The sequence below is a fragment of the Passer montanus genome, unplaced genomic scaffold, assembly GCF_014805655.1.
Source record: "Passer montanus isolate IOZ18808 unplaced genomic scaffold, ASM1480565v1 scaffold50, whole genome shotgun sequence".
NCBI classification, from domain to species: domain Eukaryota; kingdom Metazoa; phylum Chordata; class Aves; order Passeriformes; family Passeridae; genus Passer; species Passer montanus.
This window is the reverse complement of record NW_024369930.1, coordinates 1,465,595-1,478,832: the sequence shown is the minus strand read 5'-3', so window position 1 is coordinate 1,478,832 and position 13,238 is coordinate 1,465,595. Positions and strand designations below refer to the sequence as shown.

The 13,238-nt window shown below is 37.2% G+C and overlaps 1 protein-coding gene across 3 annotated transcripts in view; it reads right to left on the bottom strand.

The window, feature by feature from the left end:
• SEMA3A (semaphorin 3A) overlaps nt 1-13,238 on the bottom strand; it is a 278,963-nt gene that overhangs the window by 59,002 nt on the left and 206,723 nt on the right. For all 3 annotated transcript variants that reach the window (XM_039723771.1, XM_039723769.1, XM_039723770.1), the window contains 2 exons: nt 8,349-8,442; nt 1,487-1,606 (listed from right to left, as the gene is read on the bottom strand). In XM_039723771.1, the coding sequence (XP_039579705.1) occupies nt 1,487-1,606; nt 8,349-8,442 (214 nt within the window). The remainder of the gene's footprint in view (nt 1-1,486; nt 1,607-8,348; nt 8,443-13,238) is intronic.

Genomic DNA, 13,238 nt, shown 5'->3' with positions numbered 1-13,238 from the left:
TTAATACATTATTATTCTACCAGGTATCAAGATAGATGGGTATGTCTATAACCCTTGTACTTTACTGTTTCCTGAAGTCCAGAAATCGTTTACTGTCATAATAAAATAACCAAATGGATATAATTTTTGTGCTACTAGGTGAACACAGATTGTAGAACTGAAATGTTATAGACCTGAATCTGTTCTTCAGACAGATAGTTGTCCACATGAATTGCAGCAAAACTAAATTTAGCAGGATATGCATCAGATTAATAAACTTGTCATATTAAAAGGCAGCTCCATACTTGTCATTTACACACTTGTATGATACATGTATCCAATGTAATATATAGAGTTAATCCAACTTGCAAGAGCATCTTGTGGTTTTAATTATGAGTCAGGGGCTGATGTTGTTATGGATTGTACATACAGCTAATGTGATATTCAGTTTGATTCTAGAAGGTTGTGACTAGCTAATAACAAATTGTGTTTTAAATATACTCTGCTCTTACACATTAAAATTTGTGTGAACAGTTTGCACTAAATTGTAAAACCACATAAGAAAGCCTGAACCTCATCAGAGACATAAATAATATGGCTAGGAGCAAAAAATGTCTAAGAATAAAATCATTTGTGAATTCAAAAACAGGAGGGCAGGTGCAAGCAGTATGTACAGCCAAAGCAGAGCTCGTTAACTCTTAAAAAATTAAAATTTAAATTAACTTAGCTACTACAGTTAGTATTACTTAATTCAAACATCAGCTTTTTCAGACAATGAATTCTTATTTCCAAAATGCTCATATCCTTGTATAACTAAAGCCAAGTGTAATTCCATTTGAGCTGTTGGAAATTTGACTTCAGTAGGACTTGGATAGAGTACTCAGATGCATTCTAAAGTATATTGGTACATGAAGCCAAAATCAAATTTCCTCTGAAACTATCTTTCCCTCCTCAGACATGCAAATAAAAAACCACAGGCTTGATTACTAATATCCATACAATAATGGAAGCTATTGTGCCTTGGTTGTTTTGAAACCAAATCACTTGGAATCCCCAGGACCCTTTTCTCTTTTCCCAAACTCCTGACAACTCTGGCTTGCTCATGAAGTTCTGCTGGTTGACTTTTGGCTGGATGTGGCCAGTGTCCCCTTCAATCCAGCAAAAATTAAACCTTGTACAAAGCACAATCCTGCCCAAGGCTCTGGAGCTACTTTGTGTTCATGTGTGGCTGATGCCTCAAGCCTGGAGCTTCTATCCAACTTGCATGACTATGCTCCTCATAGTGTCTGTGTATGTTTTAAATTTAATCACACTCCACAAATCTCAGTGTAATTAAACCAAAAATGCTTCTTTATAAATCACTTTTGATTAGTTTAACTGTTTTAAGACAGAATTCTGCCCCAAATAAAAGAGGAGTGTATATGTCACAGATGTTGCTGGAACAGAGCTGTGTGCTCGTCTTTAATGGCTGGATGAGTGTAACCAGAGAAATGTACATTTTACATACCATTTAGCCACCGGGAGTCGTGCTGCTCTGTTCTGATGGGATGGTGATGCCCCAGAGTTCGGAAAATGGCAAAGTCCCTGCCCATGAAGTCTGCTGCTGTGCCAGAGTACAGCTCTCCATCTGCGGGAGGACACAATTGTAAACAATATTCCTCAATTTTCCAGTCATGGTAACTCAGAGAAAGCTGTCATATGTTCATATTTCACTAATAGGGATAATGAGTAAATTACAAAACAACAAGCCATATGCAACGTATTGTCATTGAAAATAGAGATTAGACCAAATTTCTCACTGCAGAGCTTAATAGTAACCTCTTGCAAATGAGCTGTATCTGCAGACTGCTGGTGTGCTTTGCAAAAATGTGCTTGAATTCTTAGGCTGGAACAGTGGCAGCCAGTGCACCTACCCTGGCAGGCAGGAGTATGCAGCCCCAGAAAACCTACCTAACTCTGAAATTGCCCTGTTTAGAACAGGAATTTGGTTTGGAGACCTTCCAACCTACTGGGATTATGTGACTCTAGGAACTGAAGAGTCCAGCTCAATCACTTTTGGTTCAGAAAGTCCTTAGGTCCCTTCAATTTTTCCTATAGAAATTATGTGGTTTTTACTTTGGTTCGTTTAAGGGGCTTTTTTGTTTTGTTTGGGGTTTTTTGTTTGGGATTTGTTGGTGGTGGTGGGTTTTTTTTGTTGCCGTTGTTGCCATTTTCCTGTGGTTTGTTTTTTACTCTTTTTTTCTGAGCAGATCCTCAGAAAACAGTATATTTTAAAGGAAAGACAGAACATTCCTTTCAACTTTGGCCACCTTCGTAACTGGTACTGGCAAAGGGCAACAGCTAAGGGAGAAAATAAACGAGATCATTCCCTCCTACCTTGACCTCCACGTATTTCACAGTGAACAACTGAACTAAAAATTGACCTGTGGTACTTCAGCCCATAAATGGCACATACACAGCCTAGTTGGAGATGAAACTCATCCCGGTGTATCCCTCCTCAGCCAGCTGAAAGTGACAGAGAGGAGACAGAGGGGGTGGGGAGAGACTGTCTAAATTCTAAGAGGCAGGTCAAGTTAAATACCTGCCAGCTGGAAGAGAGTGTAATAATAATAATAATGACATTGTAATGAGACCCACAGAAAGAACCAGGGATCAAAGTACAACACATATCTTTCTGACATTAATTTACAGCTTGTCCATGAAATCACTCTGAATCAAAAATGTAAAAAATGTATTTTTAGGACTGTGTTCTACGTGTGTATGTGAAATGAGATAACTTACCCTACACTGTTAAAATGGAATTAAAAAGCATTATTCCTTCCAGTTACTACTTTCAAACTACCCATATTACACGGGTCCCTTGTGAAAAAGACAAATTTGAGGATAAAATAACTCTTTCTTGAGCTAAGGTAATACATTTTTCATGGTCATGATGAACTCCACCATATCCTCATTTTAAAACACCCTTTTAAGAACAAGTTTGTAATTTTCATGGCAATTTTAGGTATTTCCATGTCAGGACAACCAGATCCAAGCATGCCTACTGGATATCACTGTCATCTTTTCCCCCGAACACTGACACCATGAAATCACTGACTGAACCTAGAGTAACCATATGGTAGTTGTGAAAGTCAGGAAGGGTGAAAATATGATAGCGGAAAGGCATGGAATTGAATGAATTCACAGCAGAGATTAGAAGCAAATAGACCAGTCATGCCCAGCAGGAGGTGTAATCAGAAGGGAAACAGAACAGCATATCATTAATTAACCATTTACCATTCTTCTATGTCATTTTCAACTTTTTTTTTTAAGGGAGACAATCACTTAATTATAGTTATTATTATGTACAGAGTATGCAGCTGAGATTTTAAAGATCATAAAACCTTTTTGCCTGTGAAAAGGGCTTTGATGCTATGCTTAACCTTTCTTTAACCTTATCTTCATTTTCTTGTCTTTCAATCCCTAGTGAGTTCTGATAAATCAATAGAAATCAAAGGGGAAAGGAAAAAACAACAAGAGCTATTTTTCTTCTTAGTTATCAACAGATCTAAAGGTCAATCAGTCAAGAAAAAAATCTATATTTAATACTGTATTGCTAAAATTTAACCAAATACAATTAGAAAACTAATGAAAATTGTATATTTGAAATATTTAGAATTGTAAGGTCTTTTTGACACCTCTGTTTCTAACTTGATATAAAACACCACACCAATGGAAATGAGCTGGACTCAGCTCAACCCAAGAGGACACCATAAGGCTCTTGTGGCTGATACTTTTTCTTCAGTAGTGACAGGATAAAAGTTTTGCCAATAACTGGCTTCAGCATGTTTCAAATGAGGAAGGGTCTGTAGAAAACTGTCTGACCTTTCTATCCTCCCTACTACAGCCCCTCCAAGTTTCAGGATACCTAGACCAGTGCCTGCAGTTTGAACTGATCTGCTGTAGTCATGTAAAAAGGAGATTTTGACTTCTTCCAGACAGAAATACCAAGGAATATCATTTATTTTTGTAAGGCTTTAGATAATTTTTGCAAAATTCAGGGTGAGCCTCAAGTCATGTCCCAGATGTGCACATCCTTTGAGTTAGTGCTATGCAAAAGCTATATGAGGATTTTGCCTCCTGTCTAGATAGAAATACATTCATCTTTATTTCCCTGTGCATACCTTCTTTTGGACTGAAATTTACTCATTGCTAGCCTGGAAAATGATTATTTAATGTCACAGATAGTCTTCACTGTGTTACTTCTACTGTCAGCAGTTTAAAAATAAGTTTTATAAACTTTAAGAAGAAAGTGGAAATTAATAGTTTGAAAACTGACAAACATTTATGAAAGGGAAAGAAAAAAGCAGGAAAAAAAAATTAGTCAACTTGTATTTCCAACCCAGCAGCACAAAGGAACTACTGTCCAAAACTAAAGGATGGCCTTCAGTTGTTTGCGTAGGTAAAAAAGATGTTTTGGACAAAAAACACCTATTGTAAAGGAGTAGCATGCTGACACATTAATGTAAACAGAGATACATATATTGACATCACTAAATAAAGAGGCAACAATTAAAGTCCATAGTAATGCTAATTTTTGGAGGGGAGGAACCATTTACATAAACAGCACAGAACTCTGAATAACTTCCTAAGGTCATGAGGTACAAAGATGTTGAAAACTGCAGTGTGCATCTATCTGATAAATTGTTTCTATTCAGCTTTTAAGTAAGATTGCATTCTGAAAGAAAATAATTTGTGGAGAGTAAAAAACTGTAAACTTTCCTTTCAAAGTAGTAAGGAAGTTGAATGAATGAGGATTATAGGAAATACCAAGCCCTGAATGTCACAGTTGCTCTCAGTGGTAAAAGGCTTCACAAATGGAATCTATCCTTGGTTAAAAGATTTATTCACTAACGTTAAGATTTTCAGACATAAAGGTAGTTTGACTTCACTTCTTTTGAAGTAAATAACTAAAACTTCCCAGAAAGTACAGTAATTTTAAAATCTTGAACTTCATATGTACTTACTAGCTAATTTCTAATAGAGCACTAAAATTCTTATTTACTGAAAAGACACTTTCAGATCATATTAATATATATTTGGCAGCATTAAGGCACCTAAACTGATTTTTAAAAATGAAAAATTAAATACTTGTTAGAATCTAAAAGGAATTGCGAATGGTAAAAGGAAAAAAAATCAGTAAGACACAGGAGCATTAAAAGCTTTGAGGATTCTGAATAACCAAAGCTTTTGAAAATCTCAAATGGTCATTTCCCTAAACAAACTGTTGTGGGGACAATGCTGCCTCCTTCTCTGAAGGTTTTATTTTTTTTCAGCTGTCCCAGTACACTTCCTTTAGTCTAACACATTCAGTGACATTTTCTTCTGTGATTATATTCCTTGGAAACCATGCTGCTTCTCATTTTCATCCCGCACTGGAATACTCGTGAGTGGTGCCCAGGGATTTCTTAGTCTCTACATTTCATGCATTAGCCCACTCACATGGAGACTGTTTAGTTAGCAGCACAGAGATGGGACTGGCTGCACAGTGTCTTACATTACTAGGAACCACTTGTATCATGTTCCCAGCTGGCATTTACTTTAGAGTAAGGTAGCAATAACCAACTTTAATGAACAACTGTTAAAAAAATAATGAAAAATGTCTGCAGGTGGACAGAACAAGGAATGTATACTGGAAAAATATTGGAACAATTTAATAATGATGAACTGTTTATTTTCGTTTTGCTTTAGTGTGGTTCTTTTTTTTTTGGTTTGGTTTTTTTTTTTCAAATACTATTGATTTTTTTAGGAGAGAGGGAAAATTGAAGATCCTCTTTACACTGGTAAGAGTTTGTTTCAGCTGAAATACAGAATAGGCCTCCTGGGTACTAATGGCTATTAAAGACCTGAAGTTACTTTTTTGCAAATTAACATTCATGTTTTGCCCAAATTCCTACATTTCACTTACCTAAAATTTACTTTCTAGTTATGGTGTCAAAAATATATTGTCCTTCCACACTTTGCAAAATAACTGTTTAGTGTTTCTGATGAAGAGGAGAGATAATGTTTCCCTCCTCTCAGTAACCATCTAAATTACTCTTCCCAGCCTTTTTTTACTTTCCTGATAGCTACTTTCGATTACTAAGTATAACACTGCATTTTAATGAATGCTGGGGAATTCTTTTACATACCTCCCCTCTTAAATCTTAGATAAATCATATTCTCTTACGAGGACAAATATTCTCTCACGTGAAGGGCGAGGAGGAGCTGAGTTACAGCTCAGCCCAGGACAAGAGAAGCAGCAGTGTATCCATGTACCTGTTGTTACACCTTTGTGGCTAAGAGGCTCCTCTGGCCCTCATGCCCACACTCACTGCTTCCCTCCCATACTCCCTGCTTTGGACACCAGCTGGACCAAACCTCTCCATCTCCAGTCATTGCTTGGCCAGTTCATCCCATGTTTCTCAGCTGTTTTGGGGATGGAAATTATGTTGCCTTGGTCATCATTTTACCATAAAAAAAAGGTTTTTCGGGCAAAGAGGAGTTATTTTTAGGCAAAGAACCAGTGGTGAATTTGGCATACACCCTCTGAAAGACACTCTGCAGAAAAGGGTCGCAGGAAATGCAACATCATAATCAGTAATGCAGTGTGGCTGTGAGGCAACTATAAGGAGGCAGAGAAAGAAGGCTGCTCATGGTTCAGGATGCAGGAATGCTAATTTTAGCTTCACCCTGAGTTTTGTGTGACTGAAGCAGAAATTTTTCATTGGCTTTGAATGCTCGATTTGCAGCATTTTCTATTGTGTTATTACACCCAGTGGCTCTAACTGAGGCCTGATTGAAAACAAATGATCCTGCTCAGTCTATTCTTTATTAGAAGAAAATATACATGGAGTGAAAATTATAGTGTCAGGAAGTGGGCTCAAGAAAGCAAAGATGTATTAAAGACATGAAATCTAAGCCAAGGGAAGTAAGATAATCATATTTGTGACAGACTGAGTGGAAAAAAAAAAAGGAATGTGAAAAGCTAGATGCTGTTGACTTTGTGCAGTTGCATACCGGTTATACCATGTAATACTGGCTTGTCATCATTCTCTTCTTTACTGTATATTAAAGTAAATAGTAAAGCTATTCACTTGAGAGTAGCTCTGTCACAAATTCAAGTTGCTCCAGGCACCAATTTGTACACTGGCCTTTTACACACTTTTTTTTTTCTTTCTATTTGTACAGGGTACAAGTTGCAGCAAGATGTGGATGTCTTTCCTGTTTTTCCTGTTAAAAAGCATGTGTCCCCAGGTTAGCTCATCACCCAGAATCATTATGAGCTTTTAAGATCAGGAAATGAGGCACACTTAGGACTCAATTTGTGTTGCTCTCTATTTTGAATAGCTTAATTTTTAAATGCAAAGTAAATAGAAGAAGGGCAGACGGTAAGCAGGGCCTTAGGCTAACAATATGGACAAAGACCTGTATAAACTAATGTATCTCGTTATGTGTCATTTCCTGAAGACTTCTGAGATATGAGAATCTCCAATTTTCTGAAACTATTGTTGTATTTGAAGTTGTAATAAATTGCTAGAAGTTACATGTAAAGATGTTAAAGATAAGGTGGCCACACCTAGGCAGAGGTGTAGAGAAAGAAGAATCTGTTTCCTCCTAATTTAGTCTCATAAAACATCCTTTTGGCTTTTTTGTGAAGGTGAAGTAATAACAATGAACATATTTAATTTAATTAGATAAGTTAAATCAATTAGATAAATTAAATCAATTGCATTAGTTCAATTAGATTGACACAGCCCAGTTGCTCCATATTTACATATTCCATGAAATGAAGTATTACCAATTCAGAAACACTTAATTTATTTCTTTTTGATCTGGCCAGGAATTTAACTTTATTTACTGTCAGACAGATCCCTTCAGCTGAAACATCACCTTAGGGCCCAGACCAGTGGCTGTTCATTGATCTCCAGCTTCCATGCAAGGTAAAGTTGGGTGACAGGCATTCCTTGACAGAAAAACTGATGTAAGGAGTTATTTATTCCTGCTCTCACTCAGCCCTCAGCTGTGCTTGTGTGACCACCAGTGTGGCCAACCAGTAAATTGGGTGATTAAAATGCCTCCACCAAGATGTGAAAAGGAAAAACACTTAGCAGAATCAAGGTCCCGCAGGGGTACAAAGCAGCTCTTGTGACACCTGAATCTTGGTTTACACCTCAGGACACTTGGGTCAACTGTATGAAAAGTAAACCAGAATTGCTTTAACCTGGAAATAAATTGCATAAAACAAATGCCTATTGTAGGTGCTGCAAGGAGAAAAAAAAAAAGGCAGAAAACTGGCAAATTATTTACAGTGAATGCACATCTCATTGAACTTGTTATGTGGCACCTACCTACTAAAAGTGAAGCTGTCAGCAGTTTGGGATCATAAGGGCTTTTCCCCCGCCCATTTTCAAAGTGTGACTCTTCCATTCTAAAAATGTTGTCCTGTGAAATAAAAAAAAAAAAAATTAAAATTTTTTAAAATTATAAAAAAAGGTAAAAGCAATATTATTTTATTAAAGAAAACTAAGAAGTAATTTGAACTGTGTTCAAGAAGAGTGAAGTGTATTTGAGTCTTAGTGGGATTTGTGGCTTCAGGGAAATCAAATTTTACTGGGTGAGGATCTGTTAAAAGTGCCCATCTCCTAATCAGTATGTGCTGAATGCTAGTCAAAGGCAAAAATACACATAAACAGCTTGTGTCACTTCTGTTCCACTTCACATATAATTTATTTTCATATTAATTTTCATGGGTTTATTGAATTATTTTTGCTTTCACTGAGAATACATCTGAGTAACACTAACTGAAGAAGAAGCAATTTGAAACTTTTATCTGAAAAAAAGGTAAAATCCATTTTTTACTGACTATTATTTTCTGAAATGTGCTACCAGTGTAGATTAGTACATAATATGATGCTAAATTCTGCTTTTGCTAGCCTCAAATTCAATTTCAATTGCATCAGGAAAGCAATTAAAATTATTATTATTATTATTATTACTGCTACTACTACCACTACTACTACTACTCCTCCTCCTTCTCCTCGATACCTTGAGATGACACTTTTAAATATACAGGCTGAGGGCAAATCATAGGGGAATATAAACCAAGATTAAAAAGGGCCTCAGTCAACACCAAGTCAAATGAGGTAAATAAATCCAAAGCAATGGGCTTTTCAGTACATTTAATTAATTTTAACTGGGGGACCAAGTCTGCCAATCAATTTGAATAGTATGTTTATCTTACATTTTGCACTGAGGATAAAACCACAAGAATAGATGCTTTGTGCACAGAAGTCTTCAACATTCACAGAAGATTTGAGAAGACCTCAGCAAAACCTGGGATTTCCATTTCCCACCTGCACTGTGGTTAATTTGCACTGATACCTAACTAAGTCAAGGAGCCCCAAAGAGAAGAGATCGACCTCCACCTTGGAAGTAGCATCCTCCTTGGCTCCCTGCTTTCCCTATACTGCTCATCCATACTGAACCCAGGCACGGGCCAGGCTAGTGACCAAACTTACTTCCAAATGGTGTTATTTTAAACCCACTGTGTCCATGATTCTGTAAGCCACAGATTTTACTACAGGCTTTAGGCTTGTTCAATGACATCACACAAGCATGTATCCGTGTGTATTTATTACATATTTTTTAAAGAATGTGAGATGGATTTCACATTTCCTTCCATTCACTGAAGAAAAAGATGAAGGGAGAATGGACTGTTAGGAGGATAGCCATGTATGGCTTACTGCACTGTAAGATAAAAACTTTGGACACAGCTACGTGAAGTTTGATCCCAGAATTCAAGCTCAATCTCCTAAGGCACGTTCTTGTACATGTAGTCTGCCCGATTATAGTCATCCTGTATCTGTAGTATCTGGCACGGTATTAACATTTCTTTCTTTCCTGTTGTCTTTCTTTCTGGTTCTTAATAATCCAGACACATTCCTTGCTTCTCTCCAGTTTTCTGTCTTTGCTCCATCTAACCAGAGATGAATAAATAACCAAACAGAAAAGCATTTCTGGAATTCTACTGTAGGGTCCATATCTAGATCTTGCACAATAAATAAAAGTAGTAAATTGATGAGAATGCTAAACCTCAACTACAATAATAGAAGATGGCACTAATGTTACAAGCTATTATTGAAAAATGTTATTATTAATCTACATTTTCTTGGCATTTCTCCTTAGTAGATGGTAATTGCTCAACCTGCATACCAATTAATATCTGATAAGGCTACAGAGTCAGTGGCATGACAGTTAAAGCAGAATATATTCCCAAAATAATCCCATGTGTCATTATAAGACAAATAGGAAACAGATGTGGAAAGTGATTTGGTGTAGGAAGGATCTGATTTTTGACTGTATTCTTCTGGTTTATGTCACTGAAACTCTACTGATATTGGTGTGTAGAAGGCAAGAACAAGTGGAGACCCAGGTCAACCTAAATCAGAGATGATCTACCCTTCTCTTTGTGTTTGTGGAATAAAACATTTGAAATAAGAGGCCTGAAAGGGAAATCCCACAGTGTTTTCACATTTCAGTTAAAAAGCAATGAACAGACACGTACTGTAAGTTTCCAAATTTATGGGTGAGTAATAATGACAATAAATACATCGCTGTTAAGTGCCAAATAAATGTATCATGGTTAGTCTGAGGCCCCAAGCAGCTCTGATAAACATGCTGTAGGAAGTCTAACCTGTCACGAACAGGGCAACTTGCCCAAACAGCTCTTTGGGTGCTGAAATCAATCCACCTCTATCTGCAAACCAACAGAACATCCAGGCAACAGCGGAATAAACTCTTCTCTACACACCACCTGCCATTTTAAAAGCCTAGGAAGCAATATGACTTGGGATAGGTATTTGATCACATTAGTCACTTGTCTGATTTGTGATAGGTACTTGATCACACTGGTCATGTTTCCACCCAAATTTCATCAGTCTGCCTGGGCACAGCAAAGAACAAGGCTCTGCTCAGAGATTTAGGGGGTCTTTGGACTATATGAGTGTGGCCTTCTTTGGTACAGTACAGACAAGAGCTGTCACATGGAAAGAATGCACACTGTTTTCAGAAAAATTCTGATCAGTTAGTAATTTTGCTGCTTCTTGGATTTTGCAGTTAATTGAATACAAAGAATGGTACTGCAGTGAGTCAGCAAATGCCTGACACACAGACAGCAAAACCCCCTCTGTATTAAACAAATGCTCAATGTTGCAAAATTTTATGAAGGCTATTTTAGAATCAAGGACAGGAATTCATGACAAAGCAAGATTGCCAGGTGGGAGAAAAGTCGCAAGAAATTAAAAAAAAAGAATGGAAAAAAATCAAAGAAAGGCCTTTGTAAACTCAGCAATTAGCCCAATTTGTTTTCTAAACCCTTTCATTAGTTGTATTGGCATCCCAAAAGGATATTACAATGTACTTCAAACCTTTTTTACAGATCCTTGTAGCTAAAAACCTTGCTGTGGCATGTTTTATGGGTTAAGTTTAAGTTTATATCTCATTGATGCTTCTTTATAATCCATAGTAAAACCACTGAAAATGAGATTGTTTAGGTCTTGAAATTCCACCAACCCATAAAGACAACAACTGACTGCTGGTTCATGGTATGACATGAATTGTTTCACCTAGTAAAGGCCTTGCATGGAAGGAGATAATGCTTCTGGCTACTTAAAACATATGTTTTCCTGTAGCACACAGTGTGATAGATGGCAAGATTTAGCCAAAAAGAACTACAGTTCAGTCCTGGAACCGAAGGAAAAAATTGTTGTGATTCCCAATGATCTGCCACTTCCAGGCTACAGAGATTCACTCTCAAACAGCTGAAATAGGAAAAAATGTGTCATATCATGACACTGAGTGGTGACAAGACCTTGCTATCTGACTAGACATTTCATATCATTATTGAATAGTTTCAGTCAGTCAGTGAGCCAATAAAACATTATATATATATCTATTTAATGTATATATATGCTATATATACATAAACATAATAACTCTATACCTATTTATACATATATTATATTTATACCCTGTATGATAGCCTCTTAAACTTTTTTTTTTTATGTCTGCCTGTACCTAGCCCATCCAGTAATGTCTGGAAAACTTCTTAAATTAGCTGTTATTGGTAAATATAGATTTTATTTTCCAGTTTAGTACTACTGCCTTGCAGCTCAACATGTGGCCAGCAAGGAAGCACTAACCTACCATGCTAAGTCTGGACAGTGGTGACTGTTGAATTTGAGGGGGATTTTTTTTTTTTACCAGAAACTTTCAGGCAATTCTCACAGAAATCATCCCAGAACTGCAGAGCCTAATGCAGCAAAATCAGTGCTGGTCAATAATGAATAAACACAGTGAAAGCAAATGATGTGAAGAGACTTTGTTGATGGACTGTGTACAGCTACTATGGAGTTACTACTGTATAAATTATTAGGCATGGAATGACAGCAGTGAAGCTCCCCAGCCATTCTAGTGCAGTGGAATGAAATCATATCCTTACTCTTGTAACCCCCAAACCATAAATAGAAAGGAGCACATCTCCAGGGCATCTTTCAGGGACTGATTTCCACAAGAAGTTGCTGAACAAAGAACGGTCCAGAAACATGCAATGTGCCAAGAGCCTTAGGAACTATGACAATTTTGGTTAATCAAAAAGAGTTAGTCATAGCTGTGAGAATTTTTGATGTTGACATTCCCTTTGCTATTTACACAGACTCTGTTGTGCTATGATGAAGTATTTTATAAAACAAACTGATCAAGAAAAAAAAGACAAACCCCAAAAGTAACACCCCTGACCCAAAACCCCGGAAAAAAAAATAGCTCCACAAGATTTCCAGAGTGCCTGGAGCATAACAATGCATCCATTGTACACTGGAGGACTTTAAACCTAGTGGCAATGTCTCTTAACCGAGTAAGAAGTTGCTGGCATGGAAATATTTTGTTCTCGGTATTGTTTAGTATTGGAGAGTTCAAAAGGCAAAACTCCACTTCCCGCTCAAGGGAACAACTTTCAGACTTGTTAAGGTTTGGATTTCTCCCCTCTACATAGAGGATTAGTTGAGGTGGCTGAATTTGCTGCCCTGGTCACAGCAGAAGGCTACAGGTCCCTCTGAAGGAGGAGTCAGAGCAGCTCAGAACTGCAGCTCCCAAGGGCAGGATCTCATCAATGACCACAGATGAGCCTTCATATGAAGTTAGGTCTGACCTAAAAATGTTTCTGAAAGGAACACTACAGAGGC